The sequence below is a fragment of the Artemia sp. Qi Xiang Cuo genome, chromosome 13 (assembly GCF_049724085.1).
Source record: "Artemia sp. Qi Xiang Cuo chromosome 13, ASM4972408v1, whole genome shotgun sequence".
Lineage (NCBI taxonomy): Eukaryota > Metazoa > Arthropoda > Branchiopoda > Anostraca > Artemiidae > Artemia > Artemia sp. Qi Xiang Cuo.
The window spans coordinates 30,980,766-30,995,171 of NC_142806.1; the positions used below are offsets into that span (position 1 = coordinate 30,980,766).

At 33.5% G+C, this 14,406-nt stretch overlaps 1 protein-coding gene across 1 annotated transcript; it reads right to left on the reverse strand.

The window, feature by feature from the left end:
- Positions 1 to 6,435: 6,435 nt before the first annotated feature.
- LOC148945186 (uncharacterized) lies at positions 6,436 to 12,833 on the reverse strand. The gene is made up of 3 exons (XM_089098968.1): positions 12,734 to 12,833; positions 10,585 to 10,735; positions 6,436 to 6,871 (listed from the first exon to the last, which is right to left on the reverse strand). Exons 1-3 carry the CDS (start codon positions 12,831 to 12,833, stop codon positions 6,523 to 6,525), a joined length of 600 nt encoding a protein of 199 aa, XP_088955094.1. The 3' UTR covers positions 6,436 to 6,522.
- Positions 12,834 to 14,406: the final 1,573 nt, after the last annotated feature.

Below are 14,406 nucleotides of genomic sequence, written 5' to 3' on the forward strand. Positions count from 1 at the left end.
GGGTCAAAAATCTGGAACTCAATTCCAGCATCAGTTTCGAGAATGCAGCAACAAGCGACATTTTCTAAGACTGGTGAAGAAATATCTTATGACAAGCTAAGCATTTTGTTCATTAGGGTTTTCTTTTTCGTTGTTGTAAAATTTAGTTAAAAAGTGGCTGTGTATTTTCGTTGGAAATATTTTCAGCGCTAAAGTATGCCACCAGGCATTCGCACTGTTTTGTGACATTTATTTATGTATGTGTTATAAATAAAAATATTCTACTCTACTCTATTCTACTGGAAAAAAAAAAAGATTTTTCAAAGCACTAAAAAACTTTTGTTTAATGAACAAAGTGTTGAGAAGTGGGCAGTCCCCCTTATATACAGATTAATTTATATTTATTTTAAGTTTTAAACTTGCTCCTTGCTTTAATTGAAAACCCTTTTCTATTTGTTTAATTATAATTCATGAAACTGTTAGGTTTTATGAATGCAATACTTTTGGTAGCATAGGAAAATCTACCAATATTTCAATGATCTCTATTTGGATGTTGATGGATAATTAAATAAAAAAAACAAGTTTTTTTAACTGAAAGTAAGGAGCAACATTAAAACTGAAAACGAACAGAAATTATTCCATGTATGAAAGGGGATGTCCCCTCCTCAACGTCTCGCTGTTTACGCTAAAGTCTTTTATTGTTTAAAAATACAGAGTTGTGAGAAAGAGTCAAACTTTTGCGTAAAGAGCGAGACTTTGAGGAGGGGGCAGCCCCTTTCATATACGGAATAATTTCTGTTCGTTTTAAGTTTTAATGTCGCTCCTTACTTTCAGTTAAAAAACTTGTTTTTTTTTTAATTTAATTTTTGAATGTTTCTGAATTAATACAGGTTTTGATTTTGTCTCTCCGTACATGAATAATTAAAATAAAATTTGTATATTAATTTTACTTTTATTTGGTTAAATGGCTTTCTCGAAAGTTGTTTAATTTTATTTCCGAACGTTTTTATTAGTAATAAATATACGTAACATACGAATCAACATACGTAACGAACTTTTATTTTCATATATTTTTAATACGTATATTAGGATTTTCGCCCCCTAGTTGATACCTCGCTCTTTACGTTACAGTTCGAATTTTGTTCCAGTTCTTTAAAAATGACCCCTTAATCACAAAGGCCGTCAATTAGAATAAATAGCTCTTATGAAAGTACTAAAACATCTTTCGCTTAAAGAGTGAGGTAGCGACTAGGGGCGAGTCCAATCATATACGTAATAATTTCTGTTCGTTTTAAGTTTTGATGTTGCTCCTCACTTTCAGTTGAAAAACTTTTTTTTATTTAATTTCTGATCGTTTTTTAAATAATGCTGGGAAATCCGGCGCCCGCTTCATAGCAGTGTCCCTTCCCCCGTGAAAACTTCCTTCATGAAAATATCCTCCCATGTAACCCCCGATCCCCGCCCACCACCAGAAAAATTCCCCCTGAAAACGTCTGTATGCTTCCCAATAACCAATACTATATGTAAACATTGGGTAAAGTTCATATTTACCAGCCCTCCCCCCGGGGACTTTGGGTGATTCAGTTATCCTAAAAGACATAGTTATTATGTCTTTTATGACATAATAACTTTATGTCTTTTAGAAACCATGGTGTGGTTTCTCTTAACGTGGGATTAATATTTGATAATGGATAGAGATAATCGTGAAATTCCATCATCAAGGTTAAAAGAATTTGAGCGGAATTCTCTTTCATTTCAGTCAATTTTTCAAATTATTGTGGCTGGTGATGATGATGATACTTCTAGTAATTTTGATATCCCAAAAAATCAATATATATTTATGAATGAGCTGGTAAGAAAAAAATGTAAATACAAGTAGGATGTCGTTTTGGAATTGCTGGGGTTGGAGGACTGCGCAGGATGTGATTGAAACGTTTTTGTCGGAATCAGATACAGATATATTAGGCTTATGTGAAACTTTTTTAGATGATTTTTCAATTGAAAATATACATGTAAAAGATTACCAATTTTTTCACATCGATCGGAAAAGACAAAAACAAGGGGGTCTAGGTGTTTTGATTAAAAATTGCATACCAGCACGTATAAGGATTGATTTTTTGCCAATGAATATTGAAATGATTTTTGAATCTTGTGTAGTTGAATGCTCTTTTCCAAATAATCGGAAGTTTTTAATTGCAGTTATTTACCGTACTCCGTCATCCAGCCAGATGGAATTTAAAAATCATTTTGAAAGTATGTTGGATAAATTAGCTAGTCTTAATACTCCTTATTTAGTTATGGGTGATTTTAATATTGATTTAATGAAACTCCTATCTGCAGATCAGAATAGAATAGATAGAAATATTTTGCAGTTTTTGGAGGGCCCACTATCTTATGGACTAAACAACGTATGTTTTGTGCCCTCTAGAATAGATGATACATCATTTTCACTTATTGATAATATTTTTTCACCTTATAGTGCTGTTAATACATTTGTTATTCCCGATGATTCATCTCACCACTGTATAATTATGTCTGATTTTCTTATAAATTTTCCGCGTAATAAAAAAAATCAAACCAAGCGTAGAGATTTTTCACATAAAAATGTGTTAAGGTTAAAAGAAGGGCTTGGTGATGCTGATTGGAGTCCTGTAATTGATGAGAAGGATCCGAACCAATCATTAGATAAATTTTATTATATTATGAATGAAAAGCTTGATCTTTGTTGCCCATATAAGAGCCCGAGAGGAAAGAAACTTACCCCAAAAAAACCTCGGATAAATGAATCACTTTTGAGATCTATTAATGAGAAAAATCGTTTATATAAAACTAGAATAAAATATCCCACGGAAATAAATATCCCGCGTTTTAAAAATTATAAGAATATGCTGGTCAGGATCCTTAGAGTAAGTAAAAGACTGTATTATGAAAAATATTTTCAAAATTCAGATTCCCCTAGAAAAGCTTGGAGTTTGATTAAAGATAAAATTGGAAGAAATAAAAAGTTGTTACACCCTGAAGTGTTATTTGATATTAATGGTAAAGAATTTAGAGGACCACAAGCTGTTGCTAAGAAGTTTAGTGAATATTTTGCTAGTATTGGATCATCTGTTGCTTCAGGAGAAGTTGACCTTTCTTCCCGAAGGTCGCATAAAAAATATATACCGCCCACTGAAGATACGAGCATATTTATGACCCTGGTTACGTTTGCAGAATTTCAAAAGGTCAGTAAGAATTTAAAAAATGGTAATTCATTGGGATATGATGAACTTTCAACTAATTTGCTAAAAAATATTGCAGGTGTAATTTTTGAACCATTGCTTCATATTTTAAATTTATGTATTTTCTCAGGTACATTTCCTAAAAGATGAAAAATTGCACGTGTAATACCATTGCATAAAAAAGGAGATAAATCTGATACAAATAATTATCGTCCTATTGCAATTTTATCACCATTGTCTAAAGTATTGGAAAAAATTTTAAAAGGAAGGATTACTAATTATCTAGATAAAATAAATTTTTTTATCAAATATCAGTTTGGATTTAGGGCAGTCCATTCGACGGAACAAGCAGTTGCAGCTCTTGTATTAGAAATAAATGACTGCTTAGATAGTAATTATCATGTATCTACTGTTTTTTATGATGTTAAAAAAGCATTTGACACTTTAAACCATGAAATTCGTTCTGATAAAATGGAAAATTCCGGTATAAGAGGGAAAGGACTAGAAATAATAAGATCATACCTTTATGGACGTAAAATCGTGGTAGATGTTGATGGTCATTTATCTAGTTTAAATGATCTTGAAGATATTGGTGTCCCACAAGGATCGGTATTAGGTCCGCTTTTATTTTTGATGTATATTAATGATCTTCCACGATGTTTGCAGGGAAATAATGGTCTTGCAATTTTATTTGGAGATGACACAGCTGTTTCTGTTAAAGCGAAGGATTCATCTACATTGATTCAAAATTTGTTTAACACTGTTAGTTCAGTTAATCGATGGTTTGTTTCTAATTATTTAGTACCGAATTTTAAGAAGACTGAATTTATGGTTTTTGGTCATTCAAAACGTACTACTAAAAAAATGTCATGTCAGGAGCTTCAAGTTGGTGAGCATAAAATATGTAGAGTTCAATCATATCGTTATTTAGGAGTTTTTATTGATCCCCTTTTGTCATTTCAAACTCATATTGATCATTTAAGGGTGAAACTTTGACAAAATATTGGGTCTATGTATCGTTTGCAACATGTTTTTCCATTTTCAATTTTAAAAATAATTTATCATTCTTTGATTGTTCCTTATTTAAATTATTGCACAATTATTTATTTAAATACTTTTTGGACGCATATAAAACCCCGACAGATCCTTCAAAATAAAGCAGTGAGAATACTTGGAAATTTTTTACACTGTCCATCAAAACTTAGAGATGCATCGGAAACTGAAACATTATTTCTTTTCTTGAATTTATTACATCTGAAACATATAAGAGAACTTAATATATCAATATGGCATTTTAAAATACAAGATCCTAGTAGTTATTTTTATTAAAAATCTCTGTTGATTCTGCCCCCTCCTTCGGCTCTTAGGTTTTCTGGAACATATCGAATTCCCTTTGTTAATTGTGAAAGATCTAGATTTTCAATTAGATACCAAAAACAATTTATTTCAAATAAATATAGGCTGAAAGATAGAATTCAAATTGAGTCATTTCGGCAAATATCAGTTCTAAGGAAGAAAATATTAAAATTATGTATTGACCTGTGATGGTGGAATAGAATTTTTTATTATTATTATTATTATTTATTTTTTTATATTTGTTACCCATGTTGGGATAGCCTTCCATGCCCCACTTGTCCAGCGCTTGTTTTCTTTATGTTTGTTATGTTTTTTTTTTCTTTAACCAGGTTTTTTTTCTCTTTCTATCTTTTGTTATGATGAGGAAATGTTTTTTTTTTTTTTTTTTTTTTTTTTTTTTTTTTTTTTTATTAATACCCAATTTTACGAGCTTTGCTCTCTGTTGGGGGTATATGTTTTTTGTTATGTTGATTTAATCAAATAAACAGTTCTTCTTCTTAAAACTTTAGAGTCAATTTTGTCAGGTAGAACAAAGAAGCAAAATGAAGAAAATAATCAAAAGAGAAAATACATACCCAATAAAAAACATCAACAAGAGTTGAAAAGAGAAAAAGGCCAATTGATGCTAACCATAAAACTCCAATAACAAATTTGAACAGAAATCAAGAGCAAAAAAGAAAGATCAGTGGGGAGACTTCAGTTATTGATGAGCAAAGACCCGAGATAACTTTTAAAGCAATGCCTCATATTGGTGCTGCTTCAGCTGCTATGCAGATCATGGAAAGGGCAGAGAGTCTCTTAAAGGGAAGTGAGGAGAAGAGAGACAGGGCATTTTCCTTGGGCCAATTGGTTACAGCAAAATTGAGACAGTTCAATGAAAAGTCTCAGATCTTAATTGAAAAAAATATAAATGACCTTATTTTTGAAGAAGAAATGAAAGCTTTAGAGCAAGAATGAAACTATTGCAACATTATTTGCAAAATGTGATTCTATTTGACGATTTTAACTGCTTCATGTATTAAATTTGATATCATATTTTTCTATATAGTATTACAATTTCTTTTCCCTACTTCTGACAAACATAGAAAGCAAATCTGAAGTAGTTACAGTTCAAATACTTTGTATTTTATGTTTTAACTAGGATCATGAAAATAATATAGTAAATTTTTTTCTTTGATCATTTTGCCCTGTTGTAGACTTTACATACCCTACACAGGAGAATTTGATTAACAGAACTTATTTTTATTTTCATACAGTCATAATCTATGAACTCATAAATAATAAAACAAACACGGCTAAACTAATGTCAATTTTTAAATGTTATAATAATCTGTATTTATTTTTAAAATGAACCTTGTTGAATGTGTTCGTGTTGCCAGGAAACACTTCCTGCAGATGAGCTAAAGTATTTACACAAATAGTCGCGAATCCTTATTGCATTTTCACTTGGGTGATTCGAAGCCAATCCGCTGTTTATATTTGTAAAATTTCATAAGTCATATGTATCACTCCTCCAGCTCCCATTAGACACATCTCCAGAATCAATTGAGTCTGAAGTTACATAATGAAGCATTCCTGTGGTACTATCACACTGCCTTAGATAGTTGTGGAGACAGCATGCTGCTTTAATTACTGTGGTTACTGTTGAGGGTTTAAGGTTTATGGGCTGGCGAAATACCCTCCACTTTGAAACAAAAATTCCAAAGGTGTTTTCAATAACCCTTCGAGCCCGAGATAATCTATAATTGAAAATGCGTCGCTCTACATTGAGGGTTCTTCCACCATAAGGCCTGGCCAAATATGGCTTAAGGGGAAAGGCTTCATCTCCAACAAATTGAAAAGGGTATTTGAAAGCACTTTCTCTTAGATTTGGTAATGGCTCGGGCTGAGGCAAATCAATCATACCTTCATTTAGGGCAGCTGCTATATGAGAAGATGAATACATTCCAGAGTCACTATCACTGCCTTAACCTCCAATGTCAACATAAGTAAATTTATAATTGGCATCACATATGGCAAATAGTACAACAGAGAAATAATTTTTATAATTGTAGTATTCAGACCCACTGTTTTTAAGTGCCTGTATCCTGACATGCTTCCCATCCATAGCTCCAACACAATTAGGAAAGTTCCATTTCTGGTAAAATTCATTGCTTATTGTCCTGAATTCATCCTTAGTTGGAAACTTCAGATACTCTGGTTCCAATATTTCTACTAGAGCCTGGCAAGTATCTCTTATGATGGTGCTGCAGGTTGATTTTCCAACTCTGAAGGCAGCACTAAGTGTCCCAAAACTGCAACCCTCTGCTAAGTATCTGAAAATAAATGTAAATAATTAGCTTTTCTATTCACAATGTAACAAAACTAAGCAGGTCAGGTTATTTCAACCACCTGACAGGAAATAAGAATGCAGCTGAAGATGAGAAGCACGAAAAAAGTTAGTGTTATATCTCTCCTTATAATTCATTTCAAACTTCTGTTTTTCTTATATTTTCATGGAATTCAGTAATAGAAAACATCACATTTCTTATGAAATACTTTCAGTGAGATTTGAGTTTTTCTAGTACGGGGACTGTGCGTTTAGAGTGTACATTTGCCGACCCATTGGCTGAGAGTATTGCACTAATCTCACTAAATCAATATGAAACCTATTGGGAAATCACTCCCGAAGGCAGTGTTCTACTAGACTTGGCGCCATGAACACCGGTCAAATAATCAGTATATTTAAGATGGACCCCTACATGTCCCAGTACAAATCTTATTGTCTGCCCTCAGACTATCTTGGAAAAATTCAAAGTGCGAACAGTATCTTAAATATTGTTAATAGCAGTCCATCGACTGTGCTTACGGGTCATTGGCCGAGCATATCTCAAACAATGAAAACGATTGCATTTTTGGATCCTCTTGAGCTACCCTGTACATTTTACACACCCAACATCAGCAGATATATTTAGAGCAGTGGGAAAACTATTATTCAAAATCGAAAGAGGGTGCAGGATCTAACGACTAAAAGCTGTGGCTTCCATGCACTACAATATTTTGTGTTCCGATGTCGTGGCTATACTCACAAGCAGTTTCTCCACATTTATGGTGACAATCCACGTCTGAACGACTTTCTAGTGGAAAATATCCTCTCGGACCTATACAGTATTGATTTCAGTGCCCTAAGAGTAAAGTGCTTTAAAAATGTTTGTGAATTTGTTTATTAATAAAATGTATATACAACAATGTCTTTAAATCTTCACTTTTAGATTTCTTCATCGGTGTATAGGCAACTGTCGTGAACCACTAATTCTGGTAAATCATTTGGATTCACTGTATATTGATCTTGATTGACTGCAAAGTCAGGGTCACATTTTCTGCAGTACAATGTAACTTCACTCTTGTCATATCTCTTTGTATAGTCAATGATACTATTTGCATTCATGTTATGAAATTCACGAGTTTCAATCTGTCTATTTGAAGCAATATCACATACAGTGTTTTCAAATGGTGAATCACATTCGGTAACTACCAAATAAAAATCACTAGGTTTATAGTCATAGTAGGCAGTCTCGTCACAGCGATGACGTAGAAACCAAATTGTCTTGTTACCCCAACAGTTGAATCGTTGACCAGATTCCTCTTCCCAGAATAATTTAAATCCACGACGATACCAATCTCGTAGAAATAAACTAAAATCACGTTTAGGATTCTTTCCAATCATAGCGGGGTAAGTATTCTCCCACTGATCACATTTATCATAGTGACAATTGGAGCACAGGTGCCCTCTAGGGTGAGAGTCACATACCTCCTGAAAACGTGAGTTGCATAACTTTGATCGTATTGCGTTGCCTAAGAACTCTTCGCCGGGGCAACATAGTTTGCTATTCAACAGATTTAAGGATGGCCTTGAAAGAGTCTCACATTGGCTCCAAACTAACACGCGCGCGCGAACACGACGGGCATGTCTAGTACATTTTTTGGTTTCCAAGGCAAGCTCATTAGAGACTTAAATAACACAATTTGTCCTTACTCCATAAAACACCATGTTTCACTGAAAGTGAAGATTCTAATTGAGATAGCTGATATTTCTGGATCAATAAACATGAGTTTTCCCAATAGCTATTGGTTTTCAAATTTTATTGACACTGTGGAAGTGATGAAAGGCCTAATTAGCCTAATTAGAGTAAAACTAAGACATAAAGTCTCAATGAGATGAACCGCTGGGGCCAACTTTTCCAGAGATGAATAAAAATTATTATAGTCTATCTCATTGAGACAGTCTTTCAGGTCTATGAGCCATTTTAAGGCAATTGGAGACCAAAAATGATTTCAAAAGTCTATAACAAACTATGTCCAAAAGACTTGTAGTTGAATGGACAACTGAGATTGTTCTCATTATATGGGTTTTGCCAACCAAAAAAGCTGACTAGAATCACAATGGGTTGACTCATGAACAACAATATCCACTGGACTTGCAGGTAAATGGTTAACTGAGATGTTTTCAAAATGTCTTAGCTTTGCAGATTTAGAAAAGCCCAGCAGAATTACAGCTAAGATTGTTATGTTGACTAAAGACCTTAAAATCAAAGTTAAACATGTGTCAAAATAGAAAAGACAAACAAATCTGAAATATTTAGGCAGTGTCTTTTAAATATGTCACTTACATAAAGCAATTACTTGCCACATATACCAAAGCACAAGCTAAAGAGTAGATCATTCCTTTGTACCTTTAATGCATTGTCAGCACAAATCCCCTGCTGACATTAAATTGAAAACTTATAATCCATTTTCTACCCAATATTTATTCGTCCATGCACAGATTCTCAATGATTACTTTTTTTTTTGGATTATATAGTTCCAGAATTGATGAGAACAATTCAAGCATAGAAAGTTGCAAACCTAAAGTTTCCTTATTTTCATGTAAGGTGGTACAGCAACCCTCAAAACAAAGTGAACTAAAGACAATATTTATATTTTCTGACTTTTACTCAAATTTTGGTTTGATCAAAAATATCTATATTTTTGATATTGCTGATTTTCTTTATAAGTAGGAATATAATATAGGGATTTTCTACCATCCAAGTACAGCAGCCTATTTCTAATGGAAAACAACTGTACATTAGTGCTTCTAGAGTCAAACTTTAGGGCTAGAACTCCGTTATTGTTTTACTTTTATACTGAGCATAAAAAAAATCTATGGGAGTGAAGGCTTGCCTTAGTTAAGGTTATGCTATTTTTCCTGTGGCACCTTTGTCAGAATTTCATGTTTGAGGGATAAAATTTAGGCTAAATCACAATTGAAAGTAGGGAGTCAGTGATGTAAAAGTAGGTAATACAAGAGCTACAAGTCTGTATTATAATATGGATGGATTTAGCTTTATAAACTAAAGAAAATCACTAAATATTGGAAGAATTTACATCAAAACCAATGCCAGCCTTTTCCCAGGAGAAAGTGGTGTTTTTAAATTTTATTCTTTTTTTTTCATAAGTGAATGATCAGCAATTTTGGCAAACAGCTCCTCAAATTTCTCCTTTTACATTTGAGCTCACTAATTATAAGGTTCATGGTCTGCATGAACCTCAGCAAACCAGTTAAAATACTGACTATAGTTTGACCTTTGGTTGTACCCAAAGACAAATTTTCCCAGGGAAAAATATCTACATTTTTTATATTGCTAATTTTGTTTATAACTAGGAAAAAATTATAGGCATTTTCTGCCATCAAAGTAGAGCAGCCTATTTCTAATGGGAAACAACTATGCATTAGTGCTACTAGAGTCAAACTCTATGGCAAGAACCCTCTTATTGTTTTTTTTTGTGCTGAGTATAAAAAAAAAACTATGGGACTGAAGGCTTGGCCTGTTTAAAGTTATGCTATTTTTCCTGTGACACCTTTGTCAGAATTTCATATTTGAGGGATAACATGTAGGCGAAAACCAGTGATGTAATAGAAGTTTAAACAAGAGCTACATGTCTATATTTTAATAAGGATGGATTTAGCTTTACAAACTGAAGAAAATCAGTAAATATTGGAAGTATTTACCTCAAAACTAATGCCAGCCTTTCCCCAGGAGAAATTGGTCTTTTGAAATTTGAATGTTTTTTCTTCATGAGGGGATGATCAGCAATTTTGGCCAGCAATTCTTCAAATTTCTCCTTTTTTATTCGGGCCCACTGATTATAAGGTTCATGGTCTGTACCAATCTCAGCAAACCAATTGAAATACTGGCTATGGTTTGACCTTTGGTTGTGCCCAAAGACTAATTTTTCTTTTTCGGGTTCGGGGACGCTCTTCAGTTTGCGTCACTTGGCCCTCCTCCTCCTGCAAAAGCAATAACGCAGCTGCAGAGGTAAGAGCTGCATAAGTCAAAGACACTTTTCTGCTAGCCCACATTTTTTATTTTTGAATTTCTCGATGTTACACTCTTAATCGTCTTACACTGTAATTAAGACAAGGCGAAATCTACCCTCCATAATCTGTGAATAAGCTTCCTAAGCCATAAAATCCTTAACACCCTTGTTACACCAATTAAGACGGGGCTTTAGCTTAAGAACAGAATGAACACCCGAAAAATAAAGCACAGAATGATCAGAAAAAGTCGAAAATAAGCGCCCAAGAGCTCTTCTGTTATGTTTTCCAGGGTTTGCTACAATTTTTGAATAACTTAACCGAATTTTTCTTACTAAATCAGCAACAATCTAATTACGAAAGAGAGCTAGAGAATTAGAAACAGTAATACCAAGCCACTGAAAGGAAGAGACAGAAAGTACAGAAAATTCATTGCATACCAGAGGAGTAAGCAGATTATAAGTTAAGAATTCACATTTGTCAAGATTCCGGGATAGACCAATATTTAGGAAAGACTGAGAAACTAAGGAAACCATCGCAGAAAGAGCCGATTTAGTACGACTAATCAACAGAACGTCATCAGCATATGCAATGTAAGAAATATCAATAGAACCAGAAAAATAAGTGCCTGAGATCTTTTCCAGAACAGTAGAAATACAAATTTTGAAAAGGGTTGGTGATAAAACACCTCCCTGCCTAACACCACGAAACACTTTAATAGTTGTTTCTGGAGAAGATTTCAGGCGGAGGTAAGAATTAGAATACCAAAACCGTAGAATGTAAATAACCGAAAAATTAACACCAGAAAAAGCCAAAGAAAAGAAAAGCTGGTTATGAACAACAGAATCAAAGCCTTTGTAAGATCAAGTGTACAGATATATACGCCTTAACCCTTAGAAGAATTAGAAAGTATAATAGAAGAAAGGACACGATGAGCATGTTGGCACCCCACACCAGGTCTGAAACCAAGTTGATCTTCGCCAAAGAAAGAAGTATTTTGAGTTAGATTAGGTAAAAGAATATACTCGAAGACCTTGCTGATATCGCAAGAAACAGAAATTGGACGGTAAGAAGATCAATCTGTTGGCGGTTTACTTCTTTTTAAAATTGAAGTCACGCTGCCACACAAAAAGCTTTCCGGGACGACAGAAGACGCCAAGCACATTTGAAACAAAAGCGCAAAATGTGACACATGTTCAGCACATTGGGGAGTTAGATGCTTTTTAGAAAGACCATCAGCATCAATAGATTTCGACTTAAGATGATTCAAAGCATTCAAAACTTCACAACACGATAAAGGCAGAACAAAGTGCTGACTTAGAAATCTAGGGACCATTTTAACAAACGCTTCACCAAACTTTCTATGAACAGAATAATTCAAAACGGAGAAAATCTTCGAATAATATGCATGCTAAGAGCTTGGTGGAATAGCATTATTACTTACATCAGAATCGTCTGTTTTACTTGAATTAATTACTTTCCTCCAATCATTAAGCGAAGATGGAAAATCAAGCCCTCGGTATTGGACACTTTTTAGATACTTCTTAAATTCTAATTTAGTTTTTTGTTTAATAAGAAAAACATTACCAGACCTAGGCCGAACACAATCTGTCCAAACTTATAACCAAAATTTAGCTTTATTTTTACATGCCTTCAGGTTAGGGTCAAGTGACCAAAGAGGCTTTTGAGTATTCTTTCGGATTCTCTTTACTGGGGCAGCAATTTTTTCAGCTTCTTTCAGCTTCTTTCTCGAGGATAGAATAATAATATCGGTCTATTTCATATTTAGCATAAATAAAATTCTGACTATACTGCAAAAGCTGATACGGAACATAAATCGTACTTAGCAGTGAAGCCAATGTTGTAAGATAAACAGACAAATTCGCATCATTCCAATCAGGCTTGTAAAACCATTTCGAACGTACACCATGACTCTTAGACATACTCCCAGAACAAACAACAGACTTTGATAAACAAAAAGACAGAGGAAGGTGATCAAGATCTTGCTCGTCAAAATGAACCGTAACTGGCGAGTATGTTTGTTTGAGTGTGAGTGTGTGTGTTTGTGTGTGTCTTTGTTTGTGTGTGTGTTTTTGTGTGTGTGTGTTTGTGTGTGTGTGTTTGTGTTTGTGTTTGTTTGTGTGTTACATTCTGAAGATGTTTCAAAGTTCATTTTTGATTTTTTTTTGTTGAAATGTAAGAGTTGGAATATTTCAGTAGTGTTTCGTCGTTGTTTACCTTATCACTTTTACATTCTGAAGATGTTTCAAAGTTCCTTTTGGATTTTTTTCCGTTGAAATGTAAGATTTGGAAGATTTCAGTATTGTTTTGTCGTGGATTACCTTGTCACTGTTACATTCTGAAAATGTTTCAAACCTCATTTTGAATTTTTTTTTCGTTGAAATGTGGAATTTGTAATATATCAGTAGTGTTCTGTCATGGTTTATCTCGTCACTGTAAAACTCTCTTGATGTTTCAAAGTTCATTTTGGATTTTTTTTTTCATTGAAATATGATAGTTGGATTCTTTCAGTAGTGTTTTGTCATGGTTTACCTTGTCACTATTACATTCTCTTGATGTTTCAGGGTTCAATTTGGATTTTTTTTTTCGTTGAAATGTAAGAGTTGGAATATTTCGGTAGTGTTTCGTGGTGGTTTACCTTATCACTGTTACATTTTGAAGATGTTTCAATGTTCATTTTGTATTTTCTTTTTCGTTGAAATGTAAGATTTGGAATATTTCAGTAGTGTTTTGTCGTGGATTACCTTGTCACTGTTTCGTTCTGAAGATATTTCAAATATAATTTTGGATTTTTTTTTCGTTGAAATCTAAAAGTTAGAATATTTCAGTAGTGTTTTGTTGGGGTTTACACTGTCACAGTTACATTCTGAAGGTGTTTCAAAATTACTTTTGGTTTTTTCGCTTCGTGAAACATTTAAAATGATTTTTCTCCAAATGAAACTGCTAGCAAACTGGCGCACAACAAATATTCTGTTCTAATTGATAAAAAAAAAAAATAATGACCAGCATACACATTCCATTTTATTTCTTATTTCAAAGACATCAATGTAATGACGTTAAGAGAAAATGCGTTTTATTGTTTAAAATGTGTGCCCCAAACAAATAAACGAAACAACTACTTTTTGTAAAGGAATTTTTTTTTATTCCAATTATGACACATAGTATATTACACCTTATTAATATCTATGAATAAAACAAATTTAAATCAAAAGTATCATTATATTTTTCTGATACGATTTAGATGTAAAAAAAAGTTGAAAAAAAAATAAATGTAAAAAAGGGGGAGGGGGGGGAAGGGGGTTAGGGGGTTGGGTATAGGGTGGAGTGGGGGGGGCTGGAAGGCTGTGATATAGTGGGGAGGTGAACTTTGGGCCGAAATACAAAAATAGGTATGATTTACCTCATGTACTAAGCTCGCAAGCCATTTAAATGCAGTGTTTACATACTTTTTTTTTTTCAAAAAATATTTAACAATTTGTTAACTATAAGGGGATT